The sequence below is a fragment of the Rhineura floridana genome, chromosome 7, assembly GCF_030035675.1.
Source record: "Rhineura floridana isolate rRhiFlo1 chromosome 7, rRhiFlo1.hap2, whole genome shotgun sequence".
Lineage (NCBI taxonomy): Eukaryota > Metazoa > Chordata > Lepidosauria > Squamata > Rhineuridae > Rhineura > Rhineura floridana.
In genome coordinates, this window is record NC_084486.1 from 20,744,311 (window position 1) to 20,771,050 (window position 26,740).

Below are 26,740 nucleotides of genomic sequence, written 5' to 3' on the forward strand. Positions count from 1 at the left end.
CAGGCCGATTTGTGTAAATAAAACCATATATCTTTAAAAAAAACAACCTCCAGTGACCACATTCAAAAGAAACAGAACTGAAGAATGCTGCACTCCTGGATTGCTCACTGCTTAGAGAATGGGTTGCAATGCATGTGTAGTAGCAGCAGCAGCAGCAGCAACAACAGCAATAATACTAGTAGTAGTAACTATGGTGATGATGATGTGGTAAAACAATACTACAAAATCCTAAAAGGTTCATCGCACACACACAATCACTCTTGAGGGGGGGAGTGGAAAAGAAAAAAGAAGAAAAACTATATGCAGTATTCTCAAACCTTTCTCTCCGTGTGTGTGTGTCCTATCTGCACAAATGTTCTTATTCCAGAAAGCTACAAAATAGCTGCAATTTTCCCTTTAAATCCTTTCCCCCTCCCCCTCCCCCGTTCATGCATGTTATTGCTGTGAGTTTACACATGAATACAATGTGCCAGACTTTCCCGAGACACTGTTCAATCGATAGTTTATTTCTGTCCCCCCCCCCAATTATTTCTATCTTCAGACCTAGGGTGTATGACGCTGCAATCACCAGCAAGTGTTTTCGATTTTTGCTCTCCATCAAAAAGTCCAAAAAGGAACACAAAGATGCCAATCCTAGAGAAAGCCACAAAAAAGAAAGAAAATGACACTCGCAGTCAAGACGATGTGGTGAGTGAAACTAATATCAGAACAGGATGTTGAAGGAGGAGCAATTGTTGTGGTGGTGGAGGAAGTGGTGGAAGTGATAGATGTGACCATATTATTTTTCATGGCAATTCAACACTTGGAAAGACCCATGAGGTGGTGTTCAAAGATATGTCATGTGGAGGGGCACCAGGATGGAATGTATGAGGAACAGGTGTGTCAATGAAGAATGTTTAACCAATAAACCAATTAACCTATTACATTTAAAAAAAAAAATTCAGCAAACCCTCAATAGCAGCGCCCTTTTGTGTGACATGGTTTGCAATCTGTTAAGCAAAAGCTACCATTCATTGTTCAAAGGAAAAACCATCTTTTCATTTTTTTTCTTTTCCAGTCATTAATATAATAATAACACCCCAGAACCCAAAAATAGTTTTAATAACTGGTCCCTTAAAAATAAATAAATAAAATCGACATCCCCATTAATTAACTAGGTTTTATAATCTATAATCTAGTTGATTATAATCTACCAGCTACTGTAAACTGACTGCACTTCGCAGTCACAATCAATACCATCTTTAAATCTTCTCTTGATTCTTTTCAGTGGATAATTGAAGGTACTAAAAATGTCATGGGAGACAGACTTGGGGTTGATTATTTTGAGAACAACATGGGTGTGTGAAGGAAAATTCACTTCAAAATGGTTTCAGCATCTGTACATGAGTCCCAGTGCTTGTAAAGTTTATTTTTAAAAGGAATTAGTTCAAATTCATCCTTTAAAAAATGAACTAGTACAGTTCAAGTTTATCTACATGAACTTTTCAGTTCATAAAAAGTACATCCTCGCCAACAAAATTTCAGCATTCAAAATGTTTCCAGCTGTGCTGAAGTATAAGGTCCAAAAGTAAATTGGGGCCGCACACAGGTAATAAGATGTGTTACAGGCAGAATGTCAACAGGTGATGCTTTCCTCATAATTGTATTCCCATGATAGAAATGGCTTACCTTGTTTAATTTGTGCCAACCATAGAGCTATTAAAAGGCACAAAGCATTGTTCATTTTGTTCCTGTACCTGTACTTTTTGCTACAAGATGTTTCTGCTGGAAGAGAATGAATCTCTTCAGCAGGAAAGGTGCAGGAAATGCCTCACATTCCTGCCTTCTGATTGCTTAACAACAGTGATTAAGTGACTGAGCATTCTTACCAAAAGCAGCACCTCTGTATCTGCCTAATAAACCTTAGAACATTGCTTCCACATTTCTTTTGAACCCTCTGACTTTTGTGTGGTTGAAATGTAGCCTACTATAGAAAGGTAAGAGTAATTTCCATTGCTCTGCTCACTTTTCACTTTAGCCCTCCCCACCACTGGAATATGGTCCCCAGAAGGTTGTCCATGAGGGAATGCAGCTGTCAAGCTGAAAAAGGTTCCCCACTTCTGCCCTTGTTGCCAGAGAGGATACAGAGGTTGAAACTTGCTAATTCACATGTGGTAGCACTACCTTTATATGGCAGACTTCTGGGACCTGGTGTGTGATCACATCTCAAGAATAACAAATCAGTAAATCTCCTTTATTGGTGCTTTTGTCAATCTTTAAAAGCCTCAGAGTATTACACAAAGATCTAATAACCTTTCTCCTGGTAGTAGCTAGAATGTTGATTTCTAGAGGCTGGGAAACTTTCTCTGAATTCTCTCTGTAACACCGGTATGCTCAAATCTGGTAATTAGTCCTCTCCCCACACACACACACACACAAAATGACACATAATACTAGCTTGGCAAAGGGAATGGCTGGGAATTGTGCTTTTGAGCAATATGGTTTCTGCTTGTTTACTTTATTAATGCCAGTACGGAAGGTATATAGCCCCCTAAAACACTTGTGACTTTTTGGGAAAACACTCTTGTATGAAAAGAAATATGTATAGCATGGCTAAGGCAGGATTTATGACTGGATCTTGTGACAAGCAGATATATTGTACCCAGCTAGTCTGGATTTTTTTCTTCATGTACCCCTTTGCAGGAAATGTGCAAAACTAAAACCTATCATTGTTTTGTTTGCTCTTGTACTGTTTCTTGTTCCATTCTGTTTTATTTCTAGTAAAATACTAATAAAATACTTTAAAAAAAAAAGAACTCTGCCCCCTTCAGTATACTGTTGATGTACACAGCTTGAAATTGTGTAAGGCTTCCCCCCCCCCCCAAAAAAACACTCAGTTTTGCATTACATCGCTTTTTGGACTTCAAAAGGTTATGAATGCTGCATTTAATCATTTGAAAGGGGTGTTATGCCAGAGAGGTAGAAGATATGCAGATACCAGGTATGTTTATCAAATTTCAATTTGGATAAGATTCCTGAGTCTTTGAAGTGTGCACAAGAGGGAGAATTTGGCTTGCTCACTCATAGATTCACTCAGTGCAGCACCGTAATGCTCTGGCCAGAATTCTCCCTTTTGTGCAACTATTACAAAAGATAGCAATCCTGTCCCATATGAAATCTGACAGATCCTATGCAATTCTGTTGGAACATCAAGGCTTATGCTGAACTTAAAACTGTAACAAAATATCAAAAGACTATTCAGTTACTAATCATCCAATATCTATTTAATTAGGCACTGCCCAAACTTCCGGTCCCACCACTGCAACAGACGCTGCATATGTATCTTCACTGCATGAAACATTTGGTGTCAGAAGAGCAATATAAGAAAACAAAGGTCATAGTGGATAGATTTGGAGCACCAGGGGCCCCAGGAGAGCTTCTTCAGCAAAAGCTTCTAGAAAGACGGGGGGAAACAGAGAACTGGGTAAGCCCAATGTTGCTTGCTTTGTTCCAAATATGTAAAAAAAGTTATGAACAAACCGTTGCTTGCATGCATTCCAGACTCCCTTTTCTTTCCACCACCACACTCCTTTGGGATTGCCTGAGCTGCTCTGATGTCATGGCATGTGCAGAAACATTCCAACTCCAGAGGAAAGTTGATGCACAGTGTTGCTTCTGTGAGGGAAGGAGTAAGGAAGGGATCCCACAGGGCCTAGGAATGTAAGATGCCATATACCGCTGTCAGGAAGGATAAAGAAACTAGTGGTGAAAAAAAACCAGGGAGGATGACTAGGGAGAAACTTCAGAGGCAAGATGACTGGATGAAAGAAGACAAAGTAGGCAGTGGCCTAAGAAGAAACAGGGCCATGAAGAAACAATGGCTGGACGAAGCAGAGGGCCTGAGAGAAAGAAAAACATAGGAACCATGAATTTCAAGAGAGAAAAGGCCAAAGAGAAAGTGAATCTGTGGGGGAGGCAATGTAGAGAACATGGAACTAGTGTCTAAAAGCGGGACCACATCCTCATTCTCATCAGCTTACCTACTAAGTTCTATGTGGACACGATGAGTGTTGTGATGCACATCTCCACTCCATCCATCTGTGTACATGAATCTCCCTCTCTAGATTGGGGTGATCATATTTCTATCCCCATTAGAATACACCTTAATCCTGCTAGTGAGTATTATCCTAGTTCATTATAGTATGCAGGCTGGCATTATATTGAATTGAATTGAATTTATTTATTTTACTTGCTTATAAATAAGAATTCTTACTCACCCTTCACTATAGAGCAGATTGCAACAGAACATACAATTATAAAAACAGAAAAAAACCATTACAATTGTAAAAAAAGAAAGAAAGCTAAAACCATTCCAAATGTGGAACTGAGCAGAAGAAATTCAGAAAAAGAGCCAGGTTCCACAAAACAAAACACCTTAACTGTCACATTGACATTCTTCCACTCCTTTGGAGATAGCCATTATTCCCATTACAGAATATAGACACCATATTCTGAACTGTGGGGAGTTTAAATGAATCTAATACATAAGTCAGGATACACCACTCACCACACAGAAAGATTGTCAGGCTATATCAGGATCCCAGTGTTAGCTGGGGCCTTGTTCTGTAGCATACTTAGTGAAATGATTAATCCAAACCTGGATACATGTAAAGCAATCCCTGACATATTACTTCTGCAGTGAGGTTGATTCATGAATCAGGAGATCCAGGAGTTTTCTTCCTAAAGAAAAATGAATATGCGGCCAAAGAAATTGGTTCAATCTAAGTAGACCGCAGATGGCCATCCGTTTCCATATTCGTTTCATTGACCAAAAGATGTCATTGTTTGAATTGCCTGAATCCCTGTTTTTGTTTTTATATATTTTTATACAACCGTTTTACTGGTTTTGTGCTGTATGTTTTATTTTAATGATGTGATTATTGTTTTTATGCTGTACACAGTTTAGAGATTTTTTAAAAATATTAAGTTTATAAATGCAAAGAAGAAGAGTTAATCAATGCCATAGCAGTACCAACTATATAATTTTTGCCAAATGTCACCTTGTCACTGAAGATCTATGAGAAGATTCTTCCTTTAAAATAAATTAAGAGATAGGTACCCCCAGTTTTCCAACACTGTTGCTGCTTGATGGATTTTCACCAAATTATCCTATGAGGGCTTCCAATACAAATGAATATGATGGTACAAAAAATATTTTGATTCTTCTGTTATGGGGTTGATCCTTAAGAGTTTCAAGCCTCCTGCTAAAGGACAGCAGTTGTTGCTGCTGTTGTTGTTGTAAATAAACCTTTCACTCAAGGAGCGAAGTTCCCAAAAATCTACAAAAGCAGTAGGCAAGTTTTACTTCTCCACCTTAAAAAGCTCCTTGTCAATGAAAGTTAAACCTCTGAGGGTTGATAACAAGCCTGAGAGATTCTAATTTAGAATTGGGCTTTTTGTCATTTCTCCTTAGGACTCTAGAAAATGTGGGGAAAGGATTTTTTTTCATTGAGCATCTGTTCCTACAGCAATGAACAAAAGTCTCCAAGGAATTTTATTTCAGCAGATGCCTACATTCAGAAATAAGCACGCAGATAAGCACGGAAGACACACACTGTATTGGTTAGGTATGTCATCATCTATAACCACTATTTCTGGTTGTTGTAGGTTTTAAACCACTGGCTAGATGACATGTACCTTAACAACCGGTTGGCTCTTCCAGTCCATTCCAGCCCTGCAGTTATCTTTGCTCACCAACAATTCCAAGATGTAAATGATCAACTGAGGTAAGGTATCTGTAGATTACACTGGAATACAACAATCCTTCCATCTTCTATTGTGGCCAAGTGGTGTTCCCTGTGCCCCTCAGGTTCAGTCAGCCTTTATTAGCAACTCAGCCTTCCCTGCAACTCCCTGTCAGTAGAGGCTTGGCAGGAATAATCCCTGCCTACGTTCAGATGTCTGTCTTTTATTGATGTTTTATTAAAGTTACTGTATTGCTGTATTTTTATGAAAAGTGTGGTCTATAAATGTTTTAAATAAAAATAATAATATTGTTGTGAGCACCCCAATCTCCAAGTAGGGAGAGACTTCCAGGGGTTCCTGCACTTACTCAAGGTTTGATTTTCTTGGAATGAAGGTGTCTGTAGGATATATGCTTTTATGAGTCTTTCAAGCCATAGCTTGGGGTTCAGCACAGAGAGCCAGGCAAGCCTCTCTGTGTCTTTCCAGCTTCCAGCTTCTCCTTCAACTAACACACACAGACTATCTTTCCTGGCCCCAGGATGGAGGGGGGAATCACTCTCCTGCCAGAGTTCCTGTAGCAACAGGACTGCTCTGGACCACATCTTTAGGTATATAAATCAGCCCATCAAGCAAACAAAGAAACTGGCTTGGCCAGAACTATTAACTTATGAAAGGAACTGGTTTGATTAGTCCAGAAAGTCCTTTTAATACAAACTGCATCTTTTACAGGCACAGGATTATAGGCTGGGAGGAGACTCACAAATATCATCCAGACCAACCCCACAATCCTATAACAATATTAAGACCAATACATAAGAATCCAAAAATCAGGGTGATATCCAATGTTATTCATACTTAGTGTAGACCCATTGAAATCAATAGACAATCAATGGGTCTATTCTGTCTATCATTGGGTATCACCCATATTCATTATATATTTAAATTAAATTAACAATAAAAATACAATGAGGTTGAGCCATGTATGTTTAATTAAATCCTCAAATAATTAAAAACATTGCAAGAATCATAGCTGGTTTTAGGGCTGTGCACTGGATTCAGCCAAATCCAAAATCCTGAACTAAATTGGGCCAACGTTTGCCCTATTTGGATTCTGGATCAGGTTGAGGCAGAACAGGTCAGGTCTGTGGGGAAAACACCAAGTTATGACTATTTTGATTTCCCAATGCAAGTCAATGGTATTTCCAAAGTTTTGTATTTTCTGGATCATGATCTGGCTCAGTCCAGACTGAATCAGCTCTGATCCAGATTTACAAAGCAGGGCCACAAATCAGATTGGATGGGTCTGTGTGCAGCCCTAGTACACAGCCTATTACAGCCCTTTTGCTGAAGCAGAAGTGGATTTCAGTTCAATTGTCTTCAGAGCATCCTTTGCTCTCCAAATCATTATAAACAACAACTTTCAATAGTTCAAAGAAATTTCCCACACATTCTCTCAGTAATCCAGCTCTCCCTCCCTGGAGGTTCTTCAAGTAGAGGCTGAACAACCATCTGTTAGGGATGCTCTACCTTTGGATTTCCTGTATCAAGGACAATCTCCAAAGCCCTTTCCAACTCCATTGTTCTATCATCCTTGGTAAGGTGGGTCAGAGAGATAGTAGCTTCCTTATGGCTTCTTCATAAGTTCATGGTTGCAGTATGATTTGAGTGGGCACTTTTAAGCTCACAACTCATTCCTTTTTTCCATTCATATGTCTCCCCTAAACGTATCTACTTGTAGAGAAATCGCATTAGTCTCAAGACAGTTATAGTTGAATCCTAGCCTTGTTTACTCAGACATACATCCCAACAAATTCAATGGCATTTACATCCTGGTATTTATGTTTAGGATCGCACTTTCAGTTATCCTGTATTAAAATTGGAGGACTCCCTCCAAGTCCTTTCTTGCAATTGTTTTTCATTTTCTTTATTAGGAAATGCACATTCCCCACAGATTAATTTTGCATTGCCCAGGGTGGCTAACAGCAAATAAACCAATAAAATCACAACACAAGAGCGAAAAACAATAAAAATAGATAAAATGAAGATAGACAAAAATAACTCAAATAAGGTTTTGCCACAGGTCAAATGTTTGTCGGAATACGTACATTTTAACTAAGCAGCAACAAAATCCAGACAGACCATTCAGGGCAAGATGGGACACAGAGAAAGCCTCCCCAGCAGATCATAGGGAACATCAACAGTTTACAAATCAGTTGCTGTATATGTAAAAAGATTACATGGGCAAGAAAAGATTAAAGAAAAGATACAATGTGAAATGGATAAAGAAGGCATCCTTGGAAAATTAGGCATATGGAAGAAGAATTGTTGTTAGAGGAATAAAGTGTTATAAATAGAGATGTCCCCTTTTGTAATTCATCAATTTGCACGGTAATATTTACGCAGAGGAGAGTACCGCTATGTTCATAGGATTGCATAGGATTGTAGCCTTAATATTACATGGTAACAAATAATACAGGAAGCTGTAGTGTACAGACTTAGACCATTGGTCTATCTAGCCTGGCACTGTGTATACCAGGGTAGCCAATGTGGTGCCCCCCAGATGTTGCTGGACTGCAACTCCCATCATCCCTGATTATTGCCACACTAGCTAATACTGATAGGATCTGGATTCAAACAAGATCTGGAGGGCACCATATTGGCTATCCGTGGTCTGATCAGGATCAACCCCCCTCCTTTTAATGCTAGACCTGAAGGTGGGATTTCCAGTGACACTACAGCATACTGGGAGGAGAGATTTAACCTTTTCTTTTTGCAGCTGTGATCATGATGCAAATCCCCGCTCTTGAATACAGTTAGGCATTTTTTCGAAGCTCCCATTGGTGCTTGCCTTAAAGGGGGAAAACATCCCCTCACATTGCTGCAAGCAACAATACAGTGTGTAGCTGAGCCCTGACAGTTGCTCTCCAGTGCTTGAGTCAGAACAGGAGATACCAAGGACTGAACCTGGGGTCTTTTGCATATGCTGTACCAATGAGCTGTGTCCCTTCCTTTAATACTATATGTACTTAATAATACTGTGTAAGAGTTGTGGATGACTCAACTTAAAAGACTGAAAGCCAGATGCCAATGTTCTTATGCAGTTCAGTTTCTATAGGATGTATTAAGACTCAAGTGCTGAAATTCTGTCTATAATTTTCCATGCACAGCTAAGATGCTTTCTGTGGGATTTAGAAACATGCTAGACTGCAGCCAGGAATCTCTTTTCCTCCTTACTGTTAGAACTCCTGACTATTTGTTACTAAGAGAAAGCTAAATACAAAATGCTAAGTAACAATGCTCTTTAAAAATCTTTTTCAAAGCTAGAGCCTAAATCAGGGATGAGGAACTTGTAGCCCTCCAGGTGTTGTTGGACTGAACTTTGATCAGTCCCAAACATTGTAGGCAACAGGAATGATGGGAGGTGTAGTCCAACTATATCTGAAGGACTACAGCTGAGCCACCCAGATCTAGATGCTGATCAGAATTGTTCTATTTTGCAAATACAATGCCTGGAGACTCTAAATACAAAACCACTCTACTCTAAACACTGATGTGAATGCACACTTCATCTCAAACTGAATAGGTTCATTGTGACAATTGCTTTCCAGGAAACTGTGTTTTGCATCTCTCCAATGCGGACAGCCCCATAAACAGTAAACTCTCTTGAATGTATTGGAAACCTATTTAGAAACAGGGGGAACTGTGTAGGAGGAGGAACTACAAACTTTTAGGTAAAATTTGGTCAGGGTATTGTTTTCAGTTAAGAAGCACTCCGGAGGCCTACTTCTCAGGACCAAACTAAATGCAATGGAGGCAGATGGTCTTCTTTTCACATGTCTACCTCATTCACCTATAAATCAAGGAGTGGGCAGGGTCTTACTTAACTGTAAAAGGAATATGTCAGGAAATATGCTGTGTCACTTCTGGTTTGATCCTCATTGAGGTGATGAACTTGTATCTGAGCTGTTCCACTTCATGCTGCCACTCACATGAGTGAATGTTTCTCCATATAAAAAGAAAAATACAGATAATTTTTTACCAAGTGGTGGGAACTTACCTCTGGATGTATTCCTGTACACAACCAGGAACAAGAAGGAATAATCCATAGTGAGCCTCAGCGTCGTACGCTTTCACACACACACACACACACACAGAGAGAGAGAGAGAGAGAGAGAGAGAGAATGAGAGAGAGAGAGACATGGACAGGAAGATTTTCAAAGCTTTTGCTGTCACTTTCGCTTAACCATGGTTTGTCATGTCATTTGTACCAACACACTATGCATAGCCTTAACAATAGTTAGTTTAAAACAAAACAGCTTCAAAACATGGTTTCTGAAGCTGGCTTGCTTAAACTAACCATAGTTTAATATTAATCACAGTTTGAATCCAGATGATGTCACAAACTGTGTTTAAGCAGAAGCAGAAGTGAAAGCTTCCAAACTCTTACTCCTGGCTGTGAGAGAGGAGGAGTAGGGAACCACATGAGTTCATTGCAATTCAATCTTGCTTGTGCATGTCATGCTAAACTATGGATTAGCGCGTGCTACAAACCGGGCCATTGTGAGGATGTCATTTTCTTCAGGGTCTTTTTAAGATGTGAGGGCCACAGCAGTTTCATCTATCCTCCCTATGTGAAGGATAGTGTCAGAAGCTCCAAGGCATGTGGGAGAAGACAACTAGTGACAGAGTTCCTGCCAATGTTAGTTAGCTCTGCCTCTCTCACGGGCTGGGGCAATTGTGGCATGAGAAGGAACTGAATTGTCAGCTTCCTCTACATCAGAGAATCTGTGGCCTTCCAGAGTTGGAGTTCAGCTCCCTGTACCCCTGACTTTTGGCCATGCTGGCTGGGGCTGATAGGAGTTGGAGTCCAACAAGGCACGAGGTACCCCACCCCTGCTCTAGGTGATCTGAAACTTTCAGCATAACAGGAAAGACACGTTCTGCAACAGCTTCCCAATGCTAAAGAAATGCTGGAAGAGGTTCAGTATTGCCCTATCAAGGGATGAGGAGACTCTTACCACAGGTCTGTGCCTAATCAGAAACTGAAGGAAGTAACATTTTGCTTATCACTTGGCAGAACAATACAGGTGAGCACCTTACCAAGTTGTTACATACACATAGTACCAGAGAGCCAGTGTTGTTTAATGGTTAAAGTCTGAGCTGAATTTTAATCCGCACTCAGGCTTCATGTTCACAGGGTGACCCTGGTCAGTTGCCTACTTTACTTCACAGGATAGGTGTGAGGATAAAATGAGGAAAAATCATGTACACTACTATAAGTTGTTCAGCGGAATGGTTTGGAGAAGCAGTTGAAAACACCAAGGATTCCCACCCTTTTTGGGCCTGAGGACACATCTGAAAATCTAAGGTACTGTTGTGGACACAACAAAATACCCATTCTATGGGAGAAAAAGCAGCAATTCTCAGAACCTCCCCCCTCCAATATATAGAGAAAACACCAGTTTCCTTCCAGAGAAATAAAACACAGAACAACATAAAGCAGGCAATGTTCTACCAAAAACACCCCCAATGAAACAACCATAAACCTGTCATTTTTAAAAAAAAAAAAGTGGGAGGGACAGGGGGCCTTGTTGGGTGTCAAGGGAGTGGGTAAGGGCACCATGGTGCCCATAAGCACCACTTTGGGGACCCCAGACCTACCCCCAGTAACTGATGGGTTGCCAGTTGCTAAAAGGCCTATGCTTATTAGGATTTATTTAACAACATCAATATACAGAGTAACAAAATAGCACTTGAGCTGCATCACAAGAAATGCATACTACTACTATCTTTGTTTTTTACAGGTTTGCTGCCAATCTCATTTCTGGAGTTCTTGATTATAAAGCTCTGTTGGACACGTAAGCAATTTGGTCCTTATGAATAGAATCCATCGTTTCACTGGGAGCATAAAGAGGTGGAAATAAGAGCGTCTGCAGAGTTGCAGGGTCAGATTGCACCAGACAGTAGTTTTAAGGTCACATTTACACTACAAAAGCAAACCTGTTTCTAAAAAGCAGTTTATCATCACTCCAGAATTGTGCTGGGGGTAATTTGAAAGCTGGACTCTAAAGAGCTCAGTCCCAGGATTAGTCTTACCTGTGGAATCTATTTTTGATGACAGGGCACAGCCCTGGAATACATGAAAAGTATAAAGGCAAGATTGACTGTGTGCATCTGCACAGTTCAGTTCTGAACTTCTGAGCAACCACTGATTGTCACTTTTCTTTTTAGCAATTAACCATCAAAGCTAGCAGTCTCCAAGTACTACACCTCCCAGAGCGAAAGACATGTCATATAAACTGGTTGAAGTCATAATGTCTAGAGACAGTGGTGCAGTTGTGTAATTTTAGAGTCCAGACTTAATGGTCTTACAGCCCTCCTCCCTCTTTAGAAGGTAAAGTGTGTTACGTCCTTTCCCTTCAAATGTGGTAAGCCAGCCTTGATGCATTTGGGGAGTCCTCCTGCTCATTCTGCTGAGTGAGGTCCTGGATTTCTGCCCCAAAGCCCTGTTCTGATGCCACCCTGATGAGTATAGATATGACCTAAAGGAACTGAGCCTCTCTCAGGTTTGCAGCAGAACTTTAATATTTTAATGTAAGTCTCCCTGATGATGTGTGTGAAATATAAATCTTAATAATAACTTAATGGGCCAAGCATAGCAGCTCTGGTGACTTCTCATTCCATTGTAACGCCTGAATGTTTCAGATAAATGTCAATCATCCATTCGTGCAATTGAAACCTTGTTACCTCAGCAATAAAAGTGCATCAACTGAACCCTCTTGTATGTGATATAATGATTCCTGTGGCTTATGTGCTGTGAGACACTGCAGTTCCTTCTCTACAACAATAAATATATCTAACATGACTACATCAGATCCAGGCAATTAATCAGTCCTCATCAGTCTGGATCACTGGGCTGGCCATGTATATTTTACAAACCATCTATTTTTAACATTTGAAAGATCCTGTTGCAACTTGGTCATTCTAGGATATCATTCCTTAAGAAACAGTTGTATAAACCTATATTGATTATTTTTCCTCCCAGCTGATTAGATAGGACCTAATTTGGCCCATGGGTTAGAGGTTCTCCACCCCTGAGATAGGTTCTCTTCACTCTCCTCCCAATCACCAAGAAAATAATTCCCTTAAATTATACAGCTTTAGCTCACATAAAACCTACCCCAGTATTATTCAAGAGATAGTGAAGTAGGCCCCATAATCTGTCATCCCAGGACTCTGCCTAATCCCCCAGTTTGGTCTGTTGTTGGAGGAACAGTAGTTGAAGTGGGTACTGAAAAACAATGTCATGTGATGTGCACTTTCTGGAACATCTGGGGTCTGTGAGCTGGAAGGGTCATTAAACATGACTGCATAAGTGTCATAGGGTTATTGGCCCTAGGTAGACTCAGATCTTCCAGGAAATGGGCTGGAGCCCTTGAACCACTGCATTTATTTGGAAAACCAGATGCCTTCTTGGACATAATTTAAAGTGACCAGTTATGCATAACCAAACCAGAAAAAAATTAATTCCCCCAAAAGAGAACAAAACCTTGTATATGCTAATGGATGTGTATAGATGTAATTTTAGAGATACTATCATTTAAATGGAAAAAACAATATATTTCACTATAGTCGGAAAAACTGGCCAGATGTCCTGTGTGCTTGCTCATTTTGCTGTTCCACATCCTTTCTGTTGACTGACAACTTCAAGGCATCTAATCTCCCTTCTTCCAGTCTTTCTTGTCGCCCTAGGCTCCTTTGGGAAGAATGGTGGGAAATAAATTATATAATCATCACCATCATCATCATCATCATCATCATCATAAATTAGTAGTAGCTAAACTTGGGCCAGATTGAGGGCTGTCCTCTCTAAAGCAGAACATCTAGGCCAGCCTTTCCCAACTAGTGGGCCACCAGATGTTGTTGGACCACAATCCCATCTTTCTTGACCATTGGCAATGTTGGCTGAGGCTGATGGGGAGTTGTGGTCCAGCAACACCTGCTGGCCCACTAGTTGGGAAAGGCTGATCTAGGCACTAAGGCTAACACAAGTAGTTTTACTGCTTTTTTGCCTTCTCTCCCATTATTTATTTATTTATTAAATTTATATCCTGCCCTTCCTCCCAGAAGGAGCCCAGAGTGGCAAGCAAAAACACTAAAAAACACTCTAAAACATCTTAAAAACAAAAGACTTTAAAGCATATTAAAACAAAACATCTTTTAAAAAAATCTTTTTTACAAAAAAAGCATTAAAAACATATTGAAAAGCAATTCCAACTCATATGCAAACTGGTATAAGGTCCCTACTTAAAAGGCTTGTTGAAAGAGGAAGGTTTTCAGTAGGCGCCGAAAAGATAACAGAGAGGGTTCCTTTCTAATTTTTAAAGGGGGGGAATTCCAAAGGGTAGGTCTCTGCCCTTTCCTGTCCCCATCAAACATCCTCTCAGAGATTTTTATCAGTAGAGTAAGTAATGTGCTGTGTTAGGATTGCCAGATCAGAAGCATCCCAAACCCTGAGATTTTGGGGGCGGGCCCGAGTGATGCCATGGGGCGGGTCCAAGTGACATCATGGGGCAGGTCCAAGTGATGTCATTGGGTGGGTCCATTAAGCATGATACATTAAGCATCAACCACAGTTGCTTGGCGCATACAATTCATACAAAAACATTTATCTGATTGGAAATTAAGATAGAAATCTTAGCTAAAAGATGGAGCCTGGGTAGGGAACATTTAATCTAGCCAATTCACTTCTGGCAAAAAGGGTTCAAGTGTCCTCAGGCCAGGCCAGGCCAGTCACCAGAAGGCCACTGTAGGAAGAAAGGAGCCTAGTGTTGTGGAGATGTTAGATGGAGCACTCAGGAGTAAAGATGGATGCCCCCGAAGAGCTGCAATTCTAAACACACTTACTGAGGGACTAAGCCCCATAGAACTCAATAAAACTTCTCAGTAGATATGGTTTGGATTGTGTTGTTGGTAAAGATATCCATATCGAAATAGGGTTGGCAACCCCCTGCCTGGAATGCCCTGCCCCTACCTTTTAACATCCAAATTTCTTTACAGATTTGAGTAATGAGTAATAAGAAGATTCTCTACCCTTCTCTGTCTCCCCTGTGGGCTGCTATAAACTCACTTCATCAGCCAACCCAATTCCAGTGAATATAATTGACAGAGAGAAAGCACATATGATTTGGTCTACCTTCATAGGCAGCAGCTTAGGAACAACAACAATTGCAGCCACACTGCCCAGTATGTGAATTCTCTTTTACCACTATTGGACAAGAAACAAACAACAAGGTGCATCATCAGTGGGTTTAAGAAGGTTGAGCGGAGCACATGGAACCACTGTTGTTGCTTCTGTGGATGAAAGGGAGTGATGATAAAGGTAAATGAAATGCAAATAGAAAAAGAAGAACAAAAGACAGTGTTGATTTCTTAAATGCAATACCATACCAACCACAACAAGATTCCTATGAGTAAGGCAGAAAACTAAGCATCTCACAACCAGTCAGGATTCCTAACTAAAAACCAAAAATATGATAAATGAAGAAATATTTGTATAAACGTGACTATCAAATGTATTTATTATTTACACAACCTGTAAAGATATTTATAGTGCAATCCTACGTTTATTTATTCAGAAGCAAGTCCCAGTGTATTCAGTGGGGCTTACTCAAACAGGGACAGAACTGTAACCTCAAGTGATAAGCAACTTCATTCACGCAACCCAAAATTAGAATCATGCCACTTTAAACTGTTTTGCAACTGTTTATACTTGTTTTTATGGTTATTGGATTTGAAAGGGATTTATTTCTTATTGTGAGCTGCCTTGGTTTCCAGACTGCAACCCTACCTCACAGCGTTGTTGGAAAGATACCCATACACGCACACACACACTGGAGATGTAAAAATGCATACACCCCATAAAATAGTTTATTGTCAAAACCAGCTGGTCATTGCAGAACAAAAATCAGTATTAGTTTCCAACATAATAAAAACAGTGATACCTAAGTAAGCCCTGCCTAATTGCTTTACAAATAGGATTGGAGGGGGGAGAGAAAGATATACAACACAAAAACAATTCTTTCCTATGTTCACTCAAAAGTCCCATCAATTTACAGCACGATCCTAACCATGTCTACTCAAAAGGAAGTCCTATTGAATTCAATGGGGTTTACTCTGGGTATGTTTACTCTGGAAAATCAAGTCCTAGATTATTATTATTATTATTATTATTATTATTATATACTGTCCATAAAAACAGATAAGCAAGTTAAAAACACATGTTATTCAAATGCTGTTAACATGCCTGGGAGAAGAGGAAAGAGGATTAAAGCTTCAGTTCGGGAAGTTTGCAAAACACTGCCCTCTCCAAAATTTAAACCAAGACTGAAAGCTTACTTATTCAATCTGTGAGATGTTCAGAAAAGCAGGAAAACGCACGTTTCTGAGCCTTGGGCCAGTCACTGCCTCTCAGCCTCAGAGGGAGGCAATGGTAAACCCCCTCTGAATACCTCTTACCACGAAAACTCTGTTCTTAAAGTTACCATAAGTCAGAATCAACTTGAAGGCAGACAATTCAATTTGACTCTACATTTTTGGCTTTATAATTCCTTGTCAATCACAACTCTGATTTCTTATTGGCTAAAAACCTGAAAGGGCAGGGATTAGAGCAGACCAGACCACCTAGAAACTTAATTTTTTTTAATGAAAACTGAAAGTCCAGAGATTAAGGTGAGTCACCTAGAGAGCTGGAGGGGACCCCCCAAAAACAGAGTCTCAGGCTGAAAAACGGAGATCTCACAACCCTATGCTGTGTTGAACTCACAGGCTCTATTCATTGCACTGCTCATGACTACAGCTCTATTTCTTGTTCCCAGTACAAACTCTTCCCTGGTTCCTTGGCCCTACCAGTTCCACCACCTGCTCTTATCTCACACATGGTGTAATGGTTAAAGTGCTGGACTAAGACCTGGAAGACCAGGGTTCAAATATCCCAAACATTATTTACAGAGCTGAACATCACTCCCTTAACAAGGACAGATAGTCTTGCTTGCCTGCTTGGTTAGATTCTTTAGCTCAACTTTTAAAAGGCTCAGACAGGTTTTCCCTTCCTCCCCACAAGAGGCCCTGATCCCTGCCTGAGAGTGGGGCCCATCCCTCGTGCATGAGAAACACACTCATATTTTTCACCTGTGTGATGACAAGTTCACTTGAATTAATCACATTAAAGGACAGAAGGTGGAAAATGAATGCATCCTTTTGTCCTTGTGTTTTGCATGTGTTACTGTTTGTGTTTTCAATACTCATCTGCTAAATGCAAATATAGTTGCACAATAAGTTTATCTAGGCATGGCAAGAATCATGAATTGCAGCTTTAGTATGGGGAATCCATCTATTTCCCTTTACTGTAATCTTATTTTTGTATGATTCTATTTGTGTTGTGTATCTAACCTAATTGTCAACAGAACAAAGGACAGATTAGATTTCTTTTCCCTTCCACTTCTCCCTCTCTCTCTCTCTCTCTCTCTCTCTCTCTCTTGCTTTGTCTCTCTTGTTCTGTCCCTTCAGCCATGCTGTACCTGTTGATTTTGCTCGTGGACAGCTGTCTGGTCATCCTCTCTGTATGAAGCAATACTATGGACTCTTTTCTTCCTATCGTCTTCCAGGACATACCAAAGATACCCTCGTGGCCCAGAAAAGCAATATCATGCCCGAACCAGAACATATCATTGTTGCTTGTAACAATCAGGTGTGTGAATATTCATTGTGCACAATGTTTTCAAAAATTTGTGCCTGCTCCATTTTGCTGTTGAACTGACCAAGCAGGTCATTGAATTGAAGTCTCTGTAAAGGGGAAGGGAGGGGAATGGTTGATTAGTTTCCTAATTGACCAGCCATAATGTACTAAGGACAAACCATCCCTTTGGTTCTTTCTGAATGTGTGCTTCTGCAGATGGCCAATATAAAGATGCAGTCCTAAGCATACTTACTTGGAACTAAGGATGGGGAGAAATTCAATTCCATTTGCATTTAAAGTAAAATTGATCAAATCTGCATTTATCCAAATTTTGTGATGCAGTTCTCTGACTAAGCAATGTTTGCAAAAATGCATACATTAGGGGAAAGTGTGCATAAAAATGAATATATTAGTGAAAATAATATAAAATGCATAGAAGAAACTGCTTGCAAAAATGTGTACGTTAGTCAAAACTACAAATCTGTTTAGTAGGAGAAATACTCGTGAAAATGCTTGAGAATTTTCATGAGAGCTTTTAAAAAAGGAATTCACAAATTGCTGCAGAAATACGGAAAACCAAATTTAAGACTGGGAAAATGAGAAACTGAAAGAACTGAAATTGACAGATCCTTCCATCAGTCCCACTAAACTCAATCACATTCTAAACTAGTTGTTTCTGTATTAAAGAGTACAATAACCATTGGCACCTTTAGTTTCAGAATGATTCAAAAAAATCTGGGATATCATACTAATGGTCAAATTGACATACTATAGAAGAGCCAGCAATGATGAACAGATTATTAGAATGCTGGTCTTTATTTATTGTATTTTGAAATGATAAATTCCAGAGCAACATTTATCCGTGTAATGTGTTTGCCTTATTATATTAGTATATTTATATCACATTACACACACACACACACATCCATTTTATTTAATTTACATATTTTGAAAATGTATAAGTGGTTCTTCAAGAGGTGTACAAATAAAATTGGGAATAAAACACAATCCAATTGAAAACAAACACACATAAAACCATCATCATTAAAGGTAAAATCAAAACAACTTCAAAAACAGATATAGGTCACTAAAGTATATGTCTGGGTAGGCTTGCCAAAGCAAAAAGGGTTTCAGCAGACATTTTTATATTGGTGTTACTCCACAACAAATATGTAAAGTGTGAATGCCAAACACATTCATGTCAGCGAGCCACTGCCCCATCACTGATCCCTGGTACTTGCCATGGATGTTCAAGGATGCATATCAGTTGTTTCAGGGTCAATGCCAGGCACGACTGGGCCCTTGGGCACCAGCCTACCCCAGGCCCATGGCATGGTAGCCCAGCACCCTCCCAGTACAGAGCTAATAAGTCTGCCCAAGTGTCCCACCTACTTCTCATGCATAGTGTGCATGCCTGTCATCGACCAAGATGGTGACGAGGGTGTCAACCTCTTAAGGAAGCCCATGCCACCATCTTGGGTGATGGCAGGCATGCATGTGCAGTGTGCATGACATTCACACTGATGGGAGAGGTAGGTGGGGCATACATGTGGATGTATTGAAGCCCGCACTGCCTTTATGAGAGTTATCTGGGAGCTCCCACTCTGCAGTCTGTGGCAGCATTGGGTTGCAGGACCTGATGCTGCCGCAGATCATGGAACAGGTGTGCCACCCTCCCACCCTAAGGAGGGCCCCTTCAGGGGCCCCTCTGGGCTGCAGGGGCCGACTTGGCTGCCCTCTGGCACTGGACCTGAGTAGTTTCCATTTTACATGTTGTTGTGAGAAACACCAGTGTGGCTGTGGCAAACACACTGGTCACACCCAAAAAATGTGGAGGTACTCTTAGCAGAAGCAAAACCCATTCACTGAGTCATCCCAAGATAAAATGTAATTTGGCTGTATCTTCACACCCTGCTGCCTCCACCATATACCATTTTCATACCAGTGTGGTGTAGTGGTTAGAGCGTCAGACTAGACCTGGGGAGACACACCAGGTTTATGGTCCCACTCAGTCATGAAGCTCACTGGAACACAGGAATGTAGGAAGTTGCCTTATACTTGAGTCAGACCATTGGTCTATCTGGCAAAGTGGTAAAGCTTTTCCTGGAGTGTACCACTTCTAGGTGAGCAATCCCATATGTTTGAATGTTGATCCCAGCACTTTAAAAAAAAGCTCCCTTGTAGGTTAGTCTTCTCCCTGGCATACTATCTTCCTATGAACAAGGTGTAGTTGTTTGGTGTAGGGAGAGGGAATACAATCTGTCTCCCCAACCTGTAGTGGTACAATACAGGAACAGCTATGTCAATAGATTCCGCGGAGTCATTTTAAATTATGCAAGATAATATTTACTAGAATGGTGAGGGTACTCCAGCACTTGTTGTGACCTCTCTTTTAACTGCTCTCTCTGCAGTTTTTTGTTTTGGATGTTGTCATTAATTTCCGCCGTCTCAACGAGGGGGATCTATTTACTCAGTTACGGAAGATAGCCAAAATGTCAGAGAGTGAAGAAGAGAGGCTGCCTCCAATTGGCCTCCTGACATCTGATGGAAGGACAGAGTGGGCAGAAGCCAGAACAATCCTCGTTGAAGGTTAGCAAGAAGAAACCAAACCATCTCTCTGTGGTCCATCCTCTTCACCCCATCTTCACTTCTCTTCATGTCTCAATAGGTTGCTTTGACTCTCGGTTCCATTGTCAATCAATCCAATTTAATTTGTTGGGCCAACTGTCAAACGTACATGAAATCCAGATCACAACACAGACATTCAAAGGGTTAAGCATGCCCTGAAAGTATGCAAATGTACGATTTGTTAATCTCCCAATTTTGTCTGAAGGGCAGTCTCCAGTCAGACAAAAGAAGCTTCTCAATGGGAAGCAGATCAACTTCTGACAAACAGCAAATAAGATGGCATACCTCTTTTTCTGCTGTGCCACTTTAAATTGCAAATGAGGGAGGACCACACAACTGCATGCTTCTCAATGAGGAGAAATATCTTATGCATACAAAACTAGATGTTAGGGAGGAAGAGTCTAGCCAAGCCTTTCTTTTGACATGCCAGACTATTTTCCCGTGCAGAATTTTTATTCTTGGCACTGAAACACATTTGATCAGGTGAACCTTCACCTGAGGCCTAAAATGGTATAGCCCAGAAGAGAAATGGAGGAGAAATTTTATTAGTTGCATGTAAAGGGGAACCTACCAAATTTGCACTTTCCAAAACAACACGCAAACTGAAACGCAGACATCCTTTGAAATTTGCACTTCTCTGAATTTTGCAATGCAGTTTTCCAGCCCAATAATGTGTACAAAAATGCACATACTAGAGTAAAGTGTCCATTAAAATGCATATACTAGTGAAAAGAACATACAAAAATGTATTGTATTAGAGAAAAATGTTCTGCAAAAAGGTGTATATGGCAAATTAGCATACAAAATGTGTATATTACAAGAAATTCCCACTAAAATGGTATGAATTTTCATTAGGACTTCTTTTTGTAATTGCAAACAGATGAGCTAATGTAGAGAACTGAAGACTGGGAAAATGAGAAACTAAGAAACCAAAACTGACATATTTGCCCTTCCCTAGCTCAGAAACAGCATTACCTCCTCATCTGCTGTCCATGAGATCCTGATCTTAGTATAGTTTGTGTCAAGAAAACTGAAAGTGTATTCATTGTACATGTTCACAAAATGTCTATATAACATAAAAGAAATAATAATTAAACATAACAGAAATGGTTAGTGTTTCACAACCAAACGGTACTGGGCAAATACATTTACAAAGCAATTCTTAATAATAATAATAAATTTAATTTCTTCATCGCCTATCTGGCCAATGGCTACTCTAGGCGACTTACAAAATTATTAAAATACAATTAATAAAATACAGTAATACAATAAAAACAATAGATCTACAACAACAATATTAAAACTGGGTAGGAGGCATTACAATTATATTGATTAACCCTCCCCGGATACCCCGAAGGCCTGCTGAAAAAGCCAGGTCTTTAAGGCTTTCCGAAATACATTTAGGGAAGAGGCATGCCGGAGATCTTGTGGGAGGGAGTTCCAAAGAGTGGGGGCCACCACTGAGAATGCCCTCTCTCTTGTACCCGCCAATCTGGCTGTTTTTGTTGGCGGGATTGAGAGAAGGCCCTGTGTGGCCGATCTTGTCGGGCGGCATAATTGGTGGCGTTGAAGGCGCTCCGTGAGATAAACTGGGCCGAAACCGTATAGGGATTTAAAGGTCAATACCAACACCTTGAATTGGGCTCGGAAAACAACTGGAAGCCAGTGTAGGTCGAACAACACTGGTGTGATGTGATCTCGGCGGCGACTATTCGTAAGTAGTCGAGCCACCGCATTTTGTATCAGTTGTAATTTCCGGACCGTTTTCAAGGGTAACCCCACGTAGAGCGCATTACAGTAGTCCAAACGAGAGGTGATCAGAGCGTGTACCACCAGTGGGAGCTGATGAACAGGAAGGTAGGGTTGCAGCCTTCGTATGAGGTGTAGTTGGTACCAGGCTGCCCGGCTCACTGCCAAAATCTGAGCCTCCATGGACAGCCTGGAATCAAGCACAACCCCAAGGCTGCGGACCTGGTCCTTTAGGGGTAAACTCACCCCATTGAACTTCAGGTCAATGTCACCCAACCTTCTCTTGTCCCCCACAAGTAGTACCTCGGTTTTATCAGGGTTCAACTTCAGCTTGTTCCTTCCCATCCATCCACTCACGGATTCCAGCTGTCATAAAGTTACCTATTCTAAACTTCATTCAGGAAAATTTTGACTTACAGCATCCTTTTTGCTAGCCCTTTTCTGCCATGTTACTAGGTCACATGACTGAGCTGAAAGAGGTTTGGAATAGGTGAAAGTCCCTCCTTGTCCCGTCCTGCCCCCCAAATGCCCCTTTTTAGGGAGTTATACCAGCTTAAGCTCTACTGGATGAGCCCTGGCTGAAATAAGATATGGGACTTATAGCAGCGTATCTCTGATTTAGCCAGGGTGAGGGACTTACTCCCGGCTCAGATGGGAAAACCCACAATCCACTGAATCCAAGTTCTCTCATCCTGGTGAGTCTTGGGTTTGGTTTGCATTGTTAGACTTGAATCCTATGCACATTTCCCCAGGAGTAAGCTCTATTAAACATGCATAGAACTGAGTGGCATTCAAACTTCCCAAACTATTTTTCTCATGCCATCACCCAAACATGTGGGGGTGCCTTCAGCAGCTAGTAGCCACCAGACTCAATGCTCATTTAAGCAAGTATCTTCTAGCCATCCATGTCCATTGAAGAAATATTTTTAGTCATTAGGTAAACAAAAGTCAGGAGAAAGAATCATTTCCTCACTTGATAGACAACCAAGCTGTCTGCATAAGGGTTATAAAAAGGACATCTTTTCTTCCATCTTTCACATTTCTTTATCTCAACTGTTCCCCCTGATATGTTCTTTTTCTTCCTTAATGTTTGGCTCTTTGGAATGTGATGTTTACATTTTGAGCATATAGCTTAAAAAAGGATTATGCTGCTACGTTAAGAGCATATGCATCATCTGCCATCTTACACCTTGTTGACTTATGGCTCTCCACACCCTACAACAGTTGCTTATCTTTTGATCAGGATGTAACAGCCAAAATTTGCTACATTCTTTCAATGAATGATGCATTGATCAAAAGAGCTAGTTAAATAACTAGCAGAAGAAATGTCAACAAAATACATTGCTTCCAGGAAATAAGGTGTGGCAACTTAATACTGGTCCAAACACCAGCCTTACAGATTTCAGTGTTCTCAAGCTAGCAAACAAACAAAACAGTGGCACCCTCTTGTTGCATGAGTTCAGAAAGATGTCCAGGCATAGTCAGTACACCACATGAACTGAGTGTGCATGCCTGAACATCCTTCATCAGGATCCTTTGATACACATAGGCATTCTGTGATAAATGGGACACATTCCTTTAGCATGAAATATGTGCCCTGAAGAAAGGAAGTGTGAAAAGACTAAGGTTGAGCCTCTCTAGCCCCTGTAGGATCTGGCCTGCAAGTAGCTGAGTGAGTTCAGCAGCCCAGTGTGGAGGTCAGGACAGACTACTCTGCTCCTGCCCGCTTTGACCTAACAAATCCCAACGTCCCAAATAAACTAGCTCATTACACTATAAAAATAGATATGCAAGTAGGTGTCCAACCAAAGAGGCAAACTCAGGACTTGAGGACTGGATTTTTCTGTATGAAGCTTTATTCAAGAATTTAGAACAGGAACACAGCATCACACTCTAAGGCATAAATCGGTATTACAGGAACACGCTGGACTTATCTCTAAGCATCGTGGTGGTGGCAAGACTCATTGTCGCAACAGAAAAAACACAAACATTGCAGGACATATATCCATGTGAAGGAGAGTCTGCACACTATGGGTTAATTCTCGGTCATTCTAGCCCTTTTTTCCACCAAGCGCAAGCTCCTTCAAAGAACTGATAGTAACTTCTCTAGCTGAAGCTGCCATCTGGCCTTCCTCATTGACCTTGGGAAGATAGGAGCTAGGAACGCTGGCTGGGGACTTTTGTTTTGTTCCTAAGTTAGATCAGAGCTGGATGCCCAGGCATCTTTGTCTCAAGATGGCTCTGCCAGGAGAGGGGGCTTCTGGGCTGTTCTCAGCAGTTCTGTTAGCAGACTCGGAAGGCTCTGAAAACCTTTCCTCTGAGCTGTCCTGATTCCCTTCAGCAGAACTGATAATTCCCTCTCTAAGTTCTGTACCCCACTATTCTTTCTCCCTTCCACTCCTGCCACAGGTTCTCCTTGGTGCCCATGACAGCAGGATCCTCAGAGGTGTGGGAGTTTTCTAGTGCATTGCACAAAATGTCATGAGTGTCAGCTCAGCGCAATGAGCTCCTGGCCATCAGGGAATGAGTTCATCCCAGTAGCAGTTGATGAGGTGGCACAGGTGGGATACCACTGCTCTTCCAAATGCGGGAGGTCGCTGCCGCTGACTGAGAGGGGAGGAGCAAGATATGGGAGCTTGTCACAGTGCAGCACGTGTTGGCAGGAGTGTCACATTGTCACTGCTCTGCATCATGCCAAGCTCCTGCACTTTGCCCCTCCCTCTAAATCAACAGCAGCAATCTTCTGTGTTGGGAAGCTGGGAGAGCAGTGGTGCCCCACCCACACTGCCTCACTGGTCGCCACTGGTTCATTCACTTGAAGCTAAGGATTCAGTTTGCATTGCAAGCTGAATCGATCAAATTTGCACTTTCCAAAACAACGTTAACTGAAATACAGCCATCAGAATTCACACTTCTTCACATTTTGCAATGCAGTTCACCACCCAATGTTTACAAAAATTCATATGTTAGGGGAAGGTGTGCATAAAAATGAATATAGGAGTGAAAATAACACACACAAATGCATTATATGACAAGAAATTACTTGCAAAAAATGTGTCCATTAAGTCAAAACTGCCTACAAAAATATGCTTATTAGGAAAGATTTGCACTAAAATGGTGGAGAATTTCCATGAGGATTTTTTGAAAATTGCAAATTGCTGCAGAAATGTAGCGAACTGAATTTAAGATTGGGAAAATGAGAAAACTGAAATTGACAGGTCTTTCCATTCCTACTTGAGGCCCAACTGGCTTACCTGGAGAAGTGGAGAGAGGCACAGAGGTTTGGGGATGAAGCCTTTGTGGGTGTCATAGCTGTGTCATACTCCCAGGTTAGCTCCCCTGCTGTCATGAAGGAGGGTCTCCGGGAAGGATAGCACCACTTTGAGGAAGAAGCAGATGATCCCTTAGAAGGGACCATTTCTTGGGGGATGAGGAATTGTCCTCTCGTGCAGAGGACTCCTTGGGGGGGGGGGCTAGTGGAGAGATCCTGGCAGTGGATTGAATCAATCATTACGGGCCTAGAAAGTTGGGTGTGTGATGGGCATGCAGACCATAAGGTAAATTATCTGTCTGTCACAAAGATTGCAGGTGTAATGCATTGTCTAGGTAACCTGGTTGGTAAGTGTTGGGGAGGAGCCAGTTGAGAGCATTGAGAAGGAGGTACACATTGGCACCAATGACATGGGGAAATGTAGTTGTGAGGTCCTGAAAGCAAAACTTAGGCTGCTAGGTAGGAGGTTGAAAGGCAGGACCATCAAGGTTGCTTCCTCTCAAATGCTACTGGTTCCATGCAGAGGGCCAGTTAGGCAGGCTCAGCCGCGTAAATGTGTGGATTAAATGGTGGTGTCAGCTCAGAATAAATAATCCCCCAGGAATGAGGGGGAAATGATAATGATTGTTCAAGTGAGGCAGGGGTAGAACTAGGTATTGAGAGTGCAGGGGCACATGATAGCAATTCAGAGAGGCCAAAGCACAGTAGGCTAAAACATTTGCCAAAGACATCTGGAGATATAAGTGTTTATACACTAATGTCTGAAGTCTCCAAGTCAAGATGGGCAAGCTGGAGTGCTTGGCCTTAGAGGAAAGCACTGATACAGTGGGCATAATGGAAACTTGGTGGAGTGGAGAGAACTAGTGAGAAACAATTATCTCTGGACGCAAACTTTATAGGAAGGAGAGAAAAGGGTATCCTGGAGGTGGTGTCACTCTGTACAACAAAGTCCAGCAAGCTAGAAATCCCAGAAGGGACAGATTCCATAGAATCTTATAAGTGATGACACTAGTGATGACACTAGGCCCCCAGAGTAATTTAGTACTGGGGATGTATTGTCCCTCTGATCAAAATGGTCACAGTGATCTTGAGACAGAGAATGACCTCAAGGAGGCATCCAAAACAGTAATGAGTGACTTCAACTACCTTCACATAGCCTGAATACATTAGTATATCTGTCACAACAAAAAGATAAAATGTTTAGATATCCTAAAAATAACTGTGCCCCAGACCAGAGGAGCAGCAACCCTGGACTTGTCTTAAGGGGCACCCAGGACCTGGTGTGAGATGCAAGTGTCAGGGCCGGCACTAGGCATGACTGGGCCTTTGGGCACCACCCTGCCCTGGGCCCATGGCACCATAGCCCAACACCCCCCCATACAGGTGGTGCAGGGCTAATAAGATCACCCACATGCCCCTCATATCATGTGAATAGGATGCATGCCTGCCATCAACCAAGGTGGTGGTGGGGGCATCAGTCCCTTAGGGAAGCCCTGCCATCATCTTGGGTAATGGCAGTCATGCAGACACAGCACACATGGCATTCACACTGGTGGGAGAGATAGTTGGGGCATGTGGGTGGGCTTACTGAAGCCCACGCTGTCTGTATTGGGGGGGTGTCTGGAAGCTCC

The 26,740-nt window shown here is 41.4% G+C and overlaps 1 protein-coding gene across 1 annotated transcript in view; it reads left to right on the forward strand.

Annotated features, from left to right (window-relative positions):
- The first annotated feature begins 624 nt into the window (after window positions 1-624).
- CHAT (choline O-acetyltransferase) overlaps window positions 625-26,740 on the forward strand; it is a 71,296-nt gene continuing 45,180 nt past the window's right edge. Inside the window, exons 1-6 of the mRNA XM_061634320.1 lie at window positions 625-687; window positions 3,272-3,463; window positions 5,647-5,765; window positions 11,529-11,582; window positions 17,293-17,473; window positions 19,873-20,050. Of these exons, the coding sequence (XP_061490304.1) occupies window positions 625-687; window positions 3,272-3,463; window positions 5,647-5,765; window positions 11,529-11,582; window positions 17,293-17,473; window positions 19,873-20,050 (787 nt within the window). The remainder of the gene's footprint in view (window positions 688-3,271; window positions 3,464-5,646; window positions 5,766-11,528; window positions 11,583-17,292; window positions 17,474-19,872; window positions 20,051-26,740) is intronic.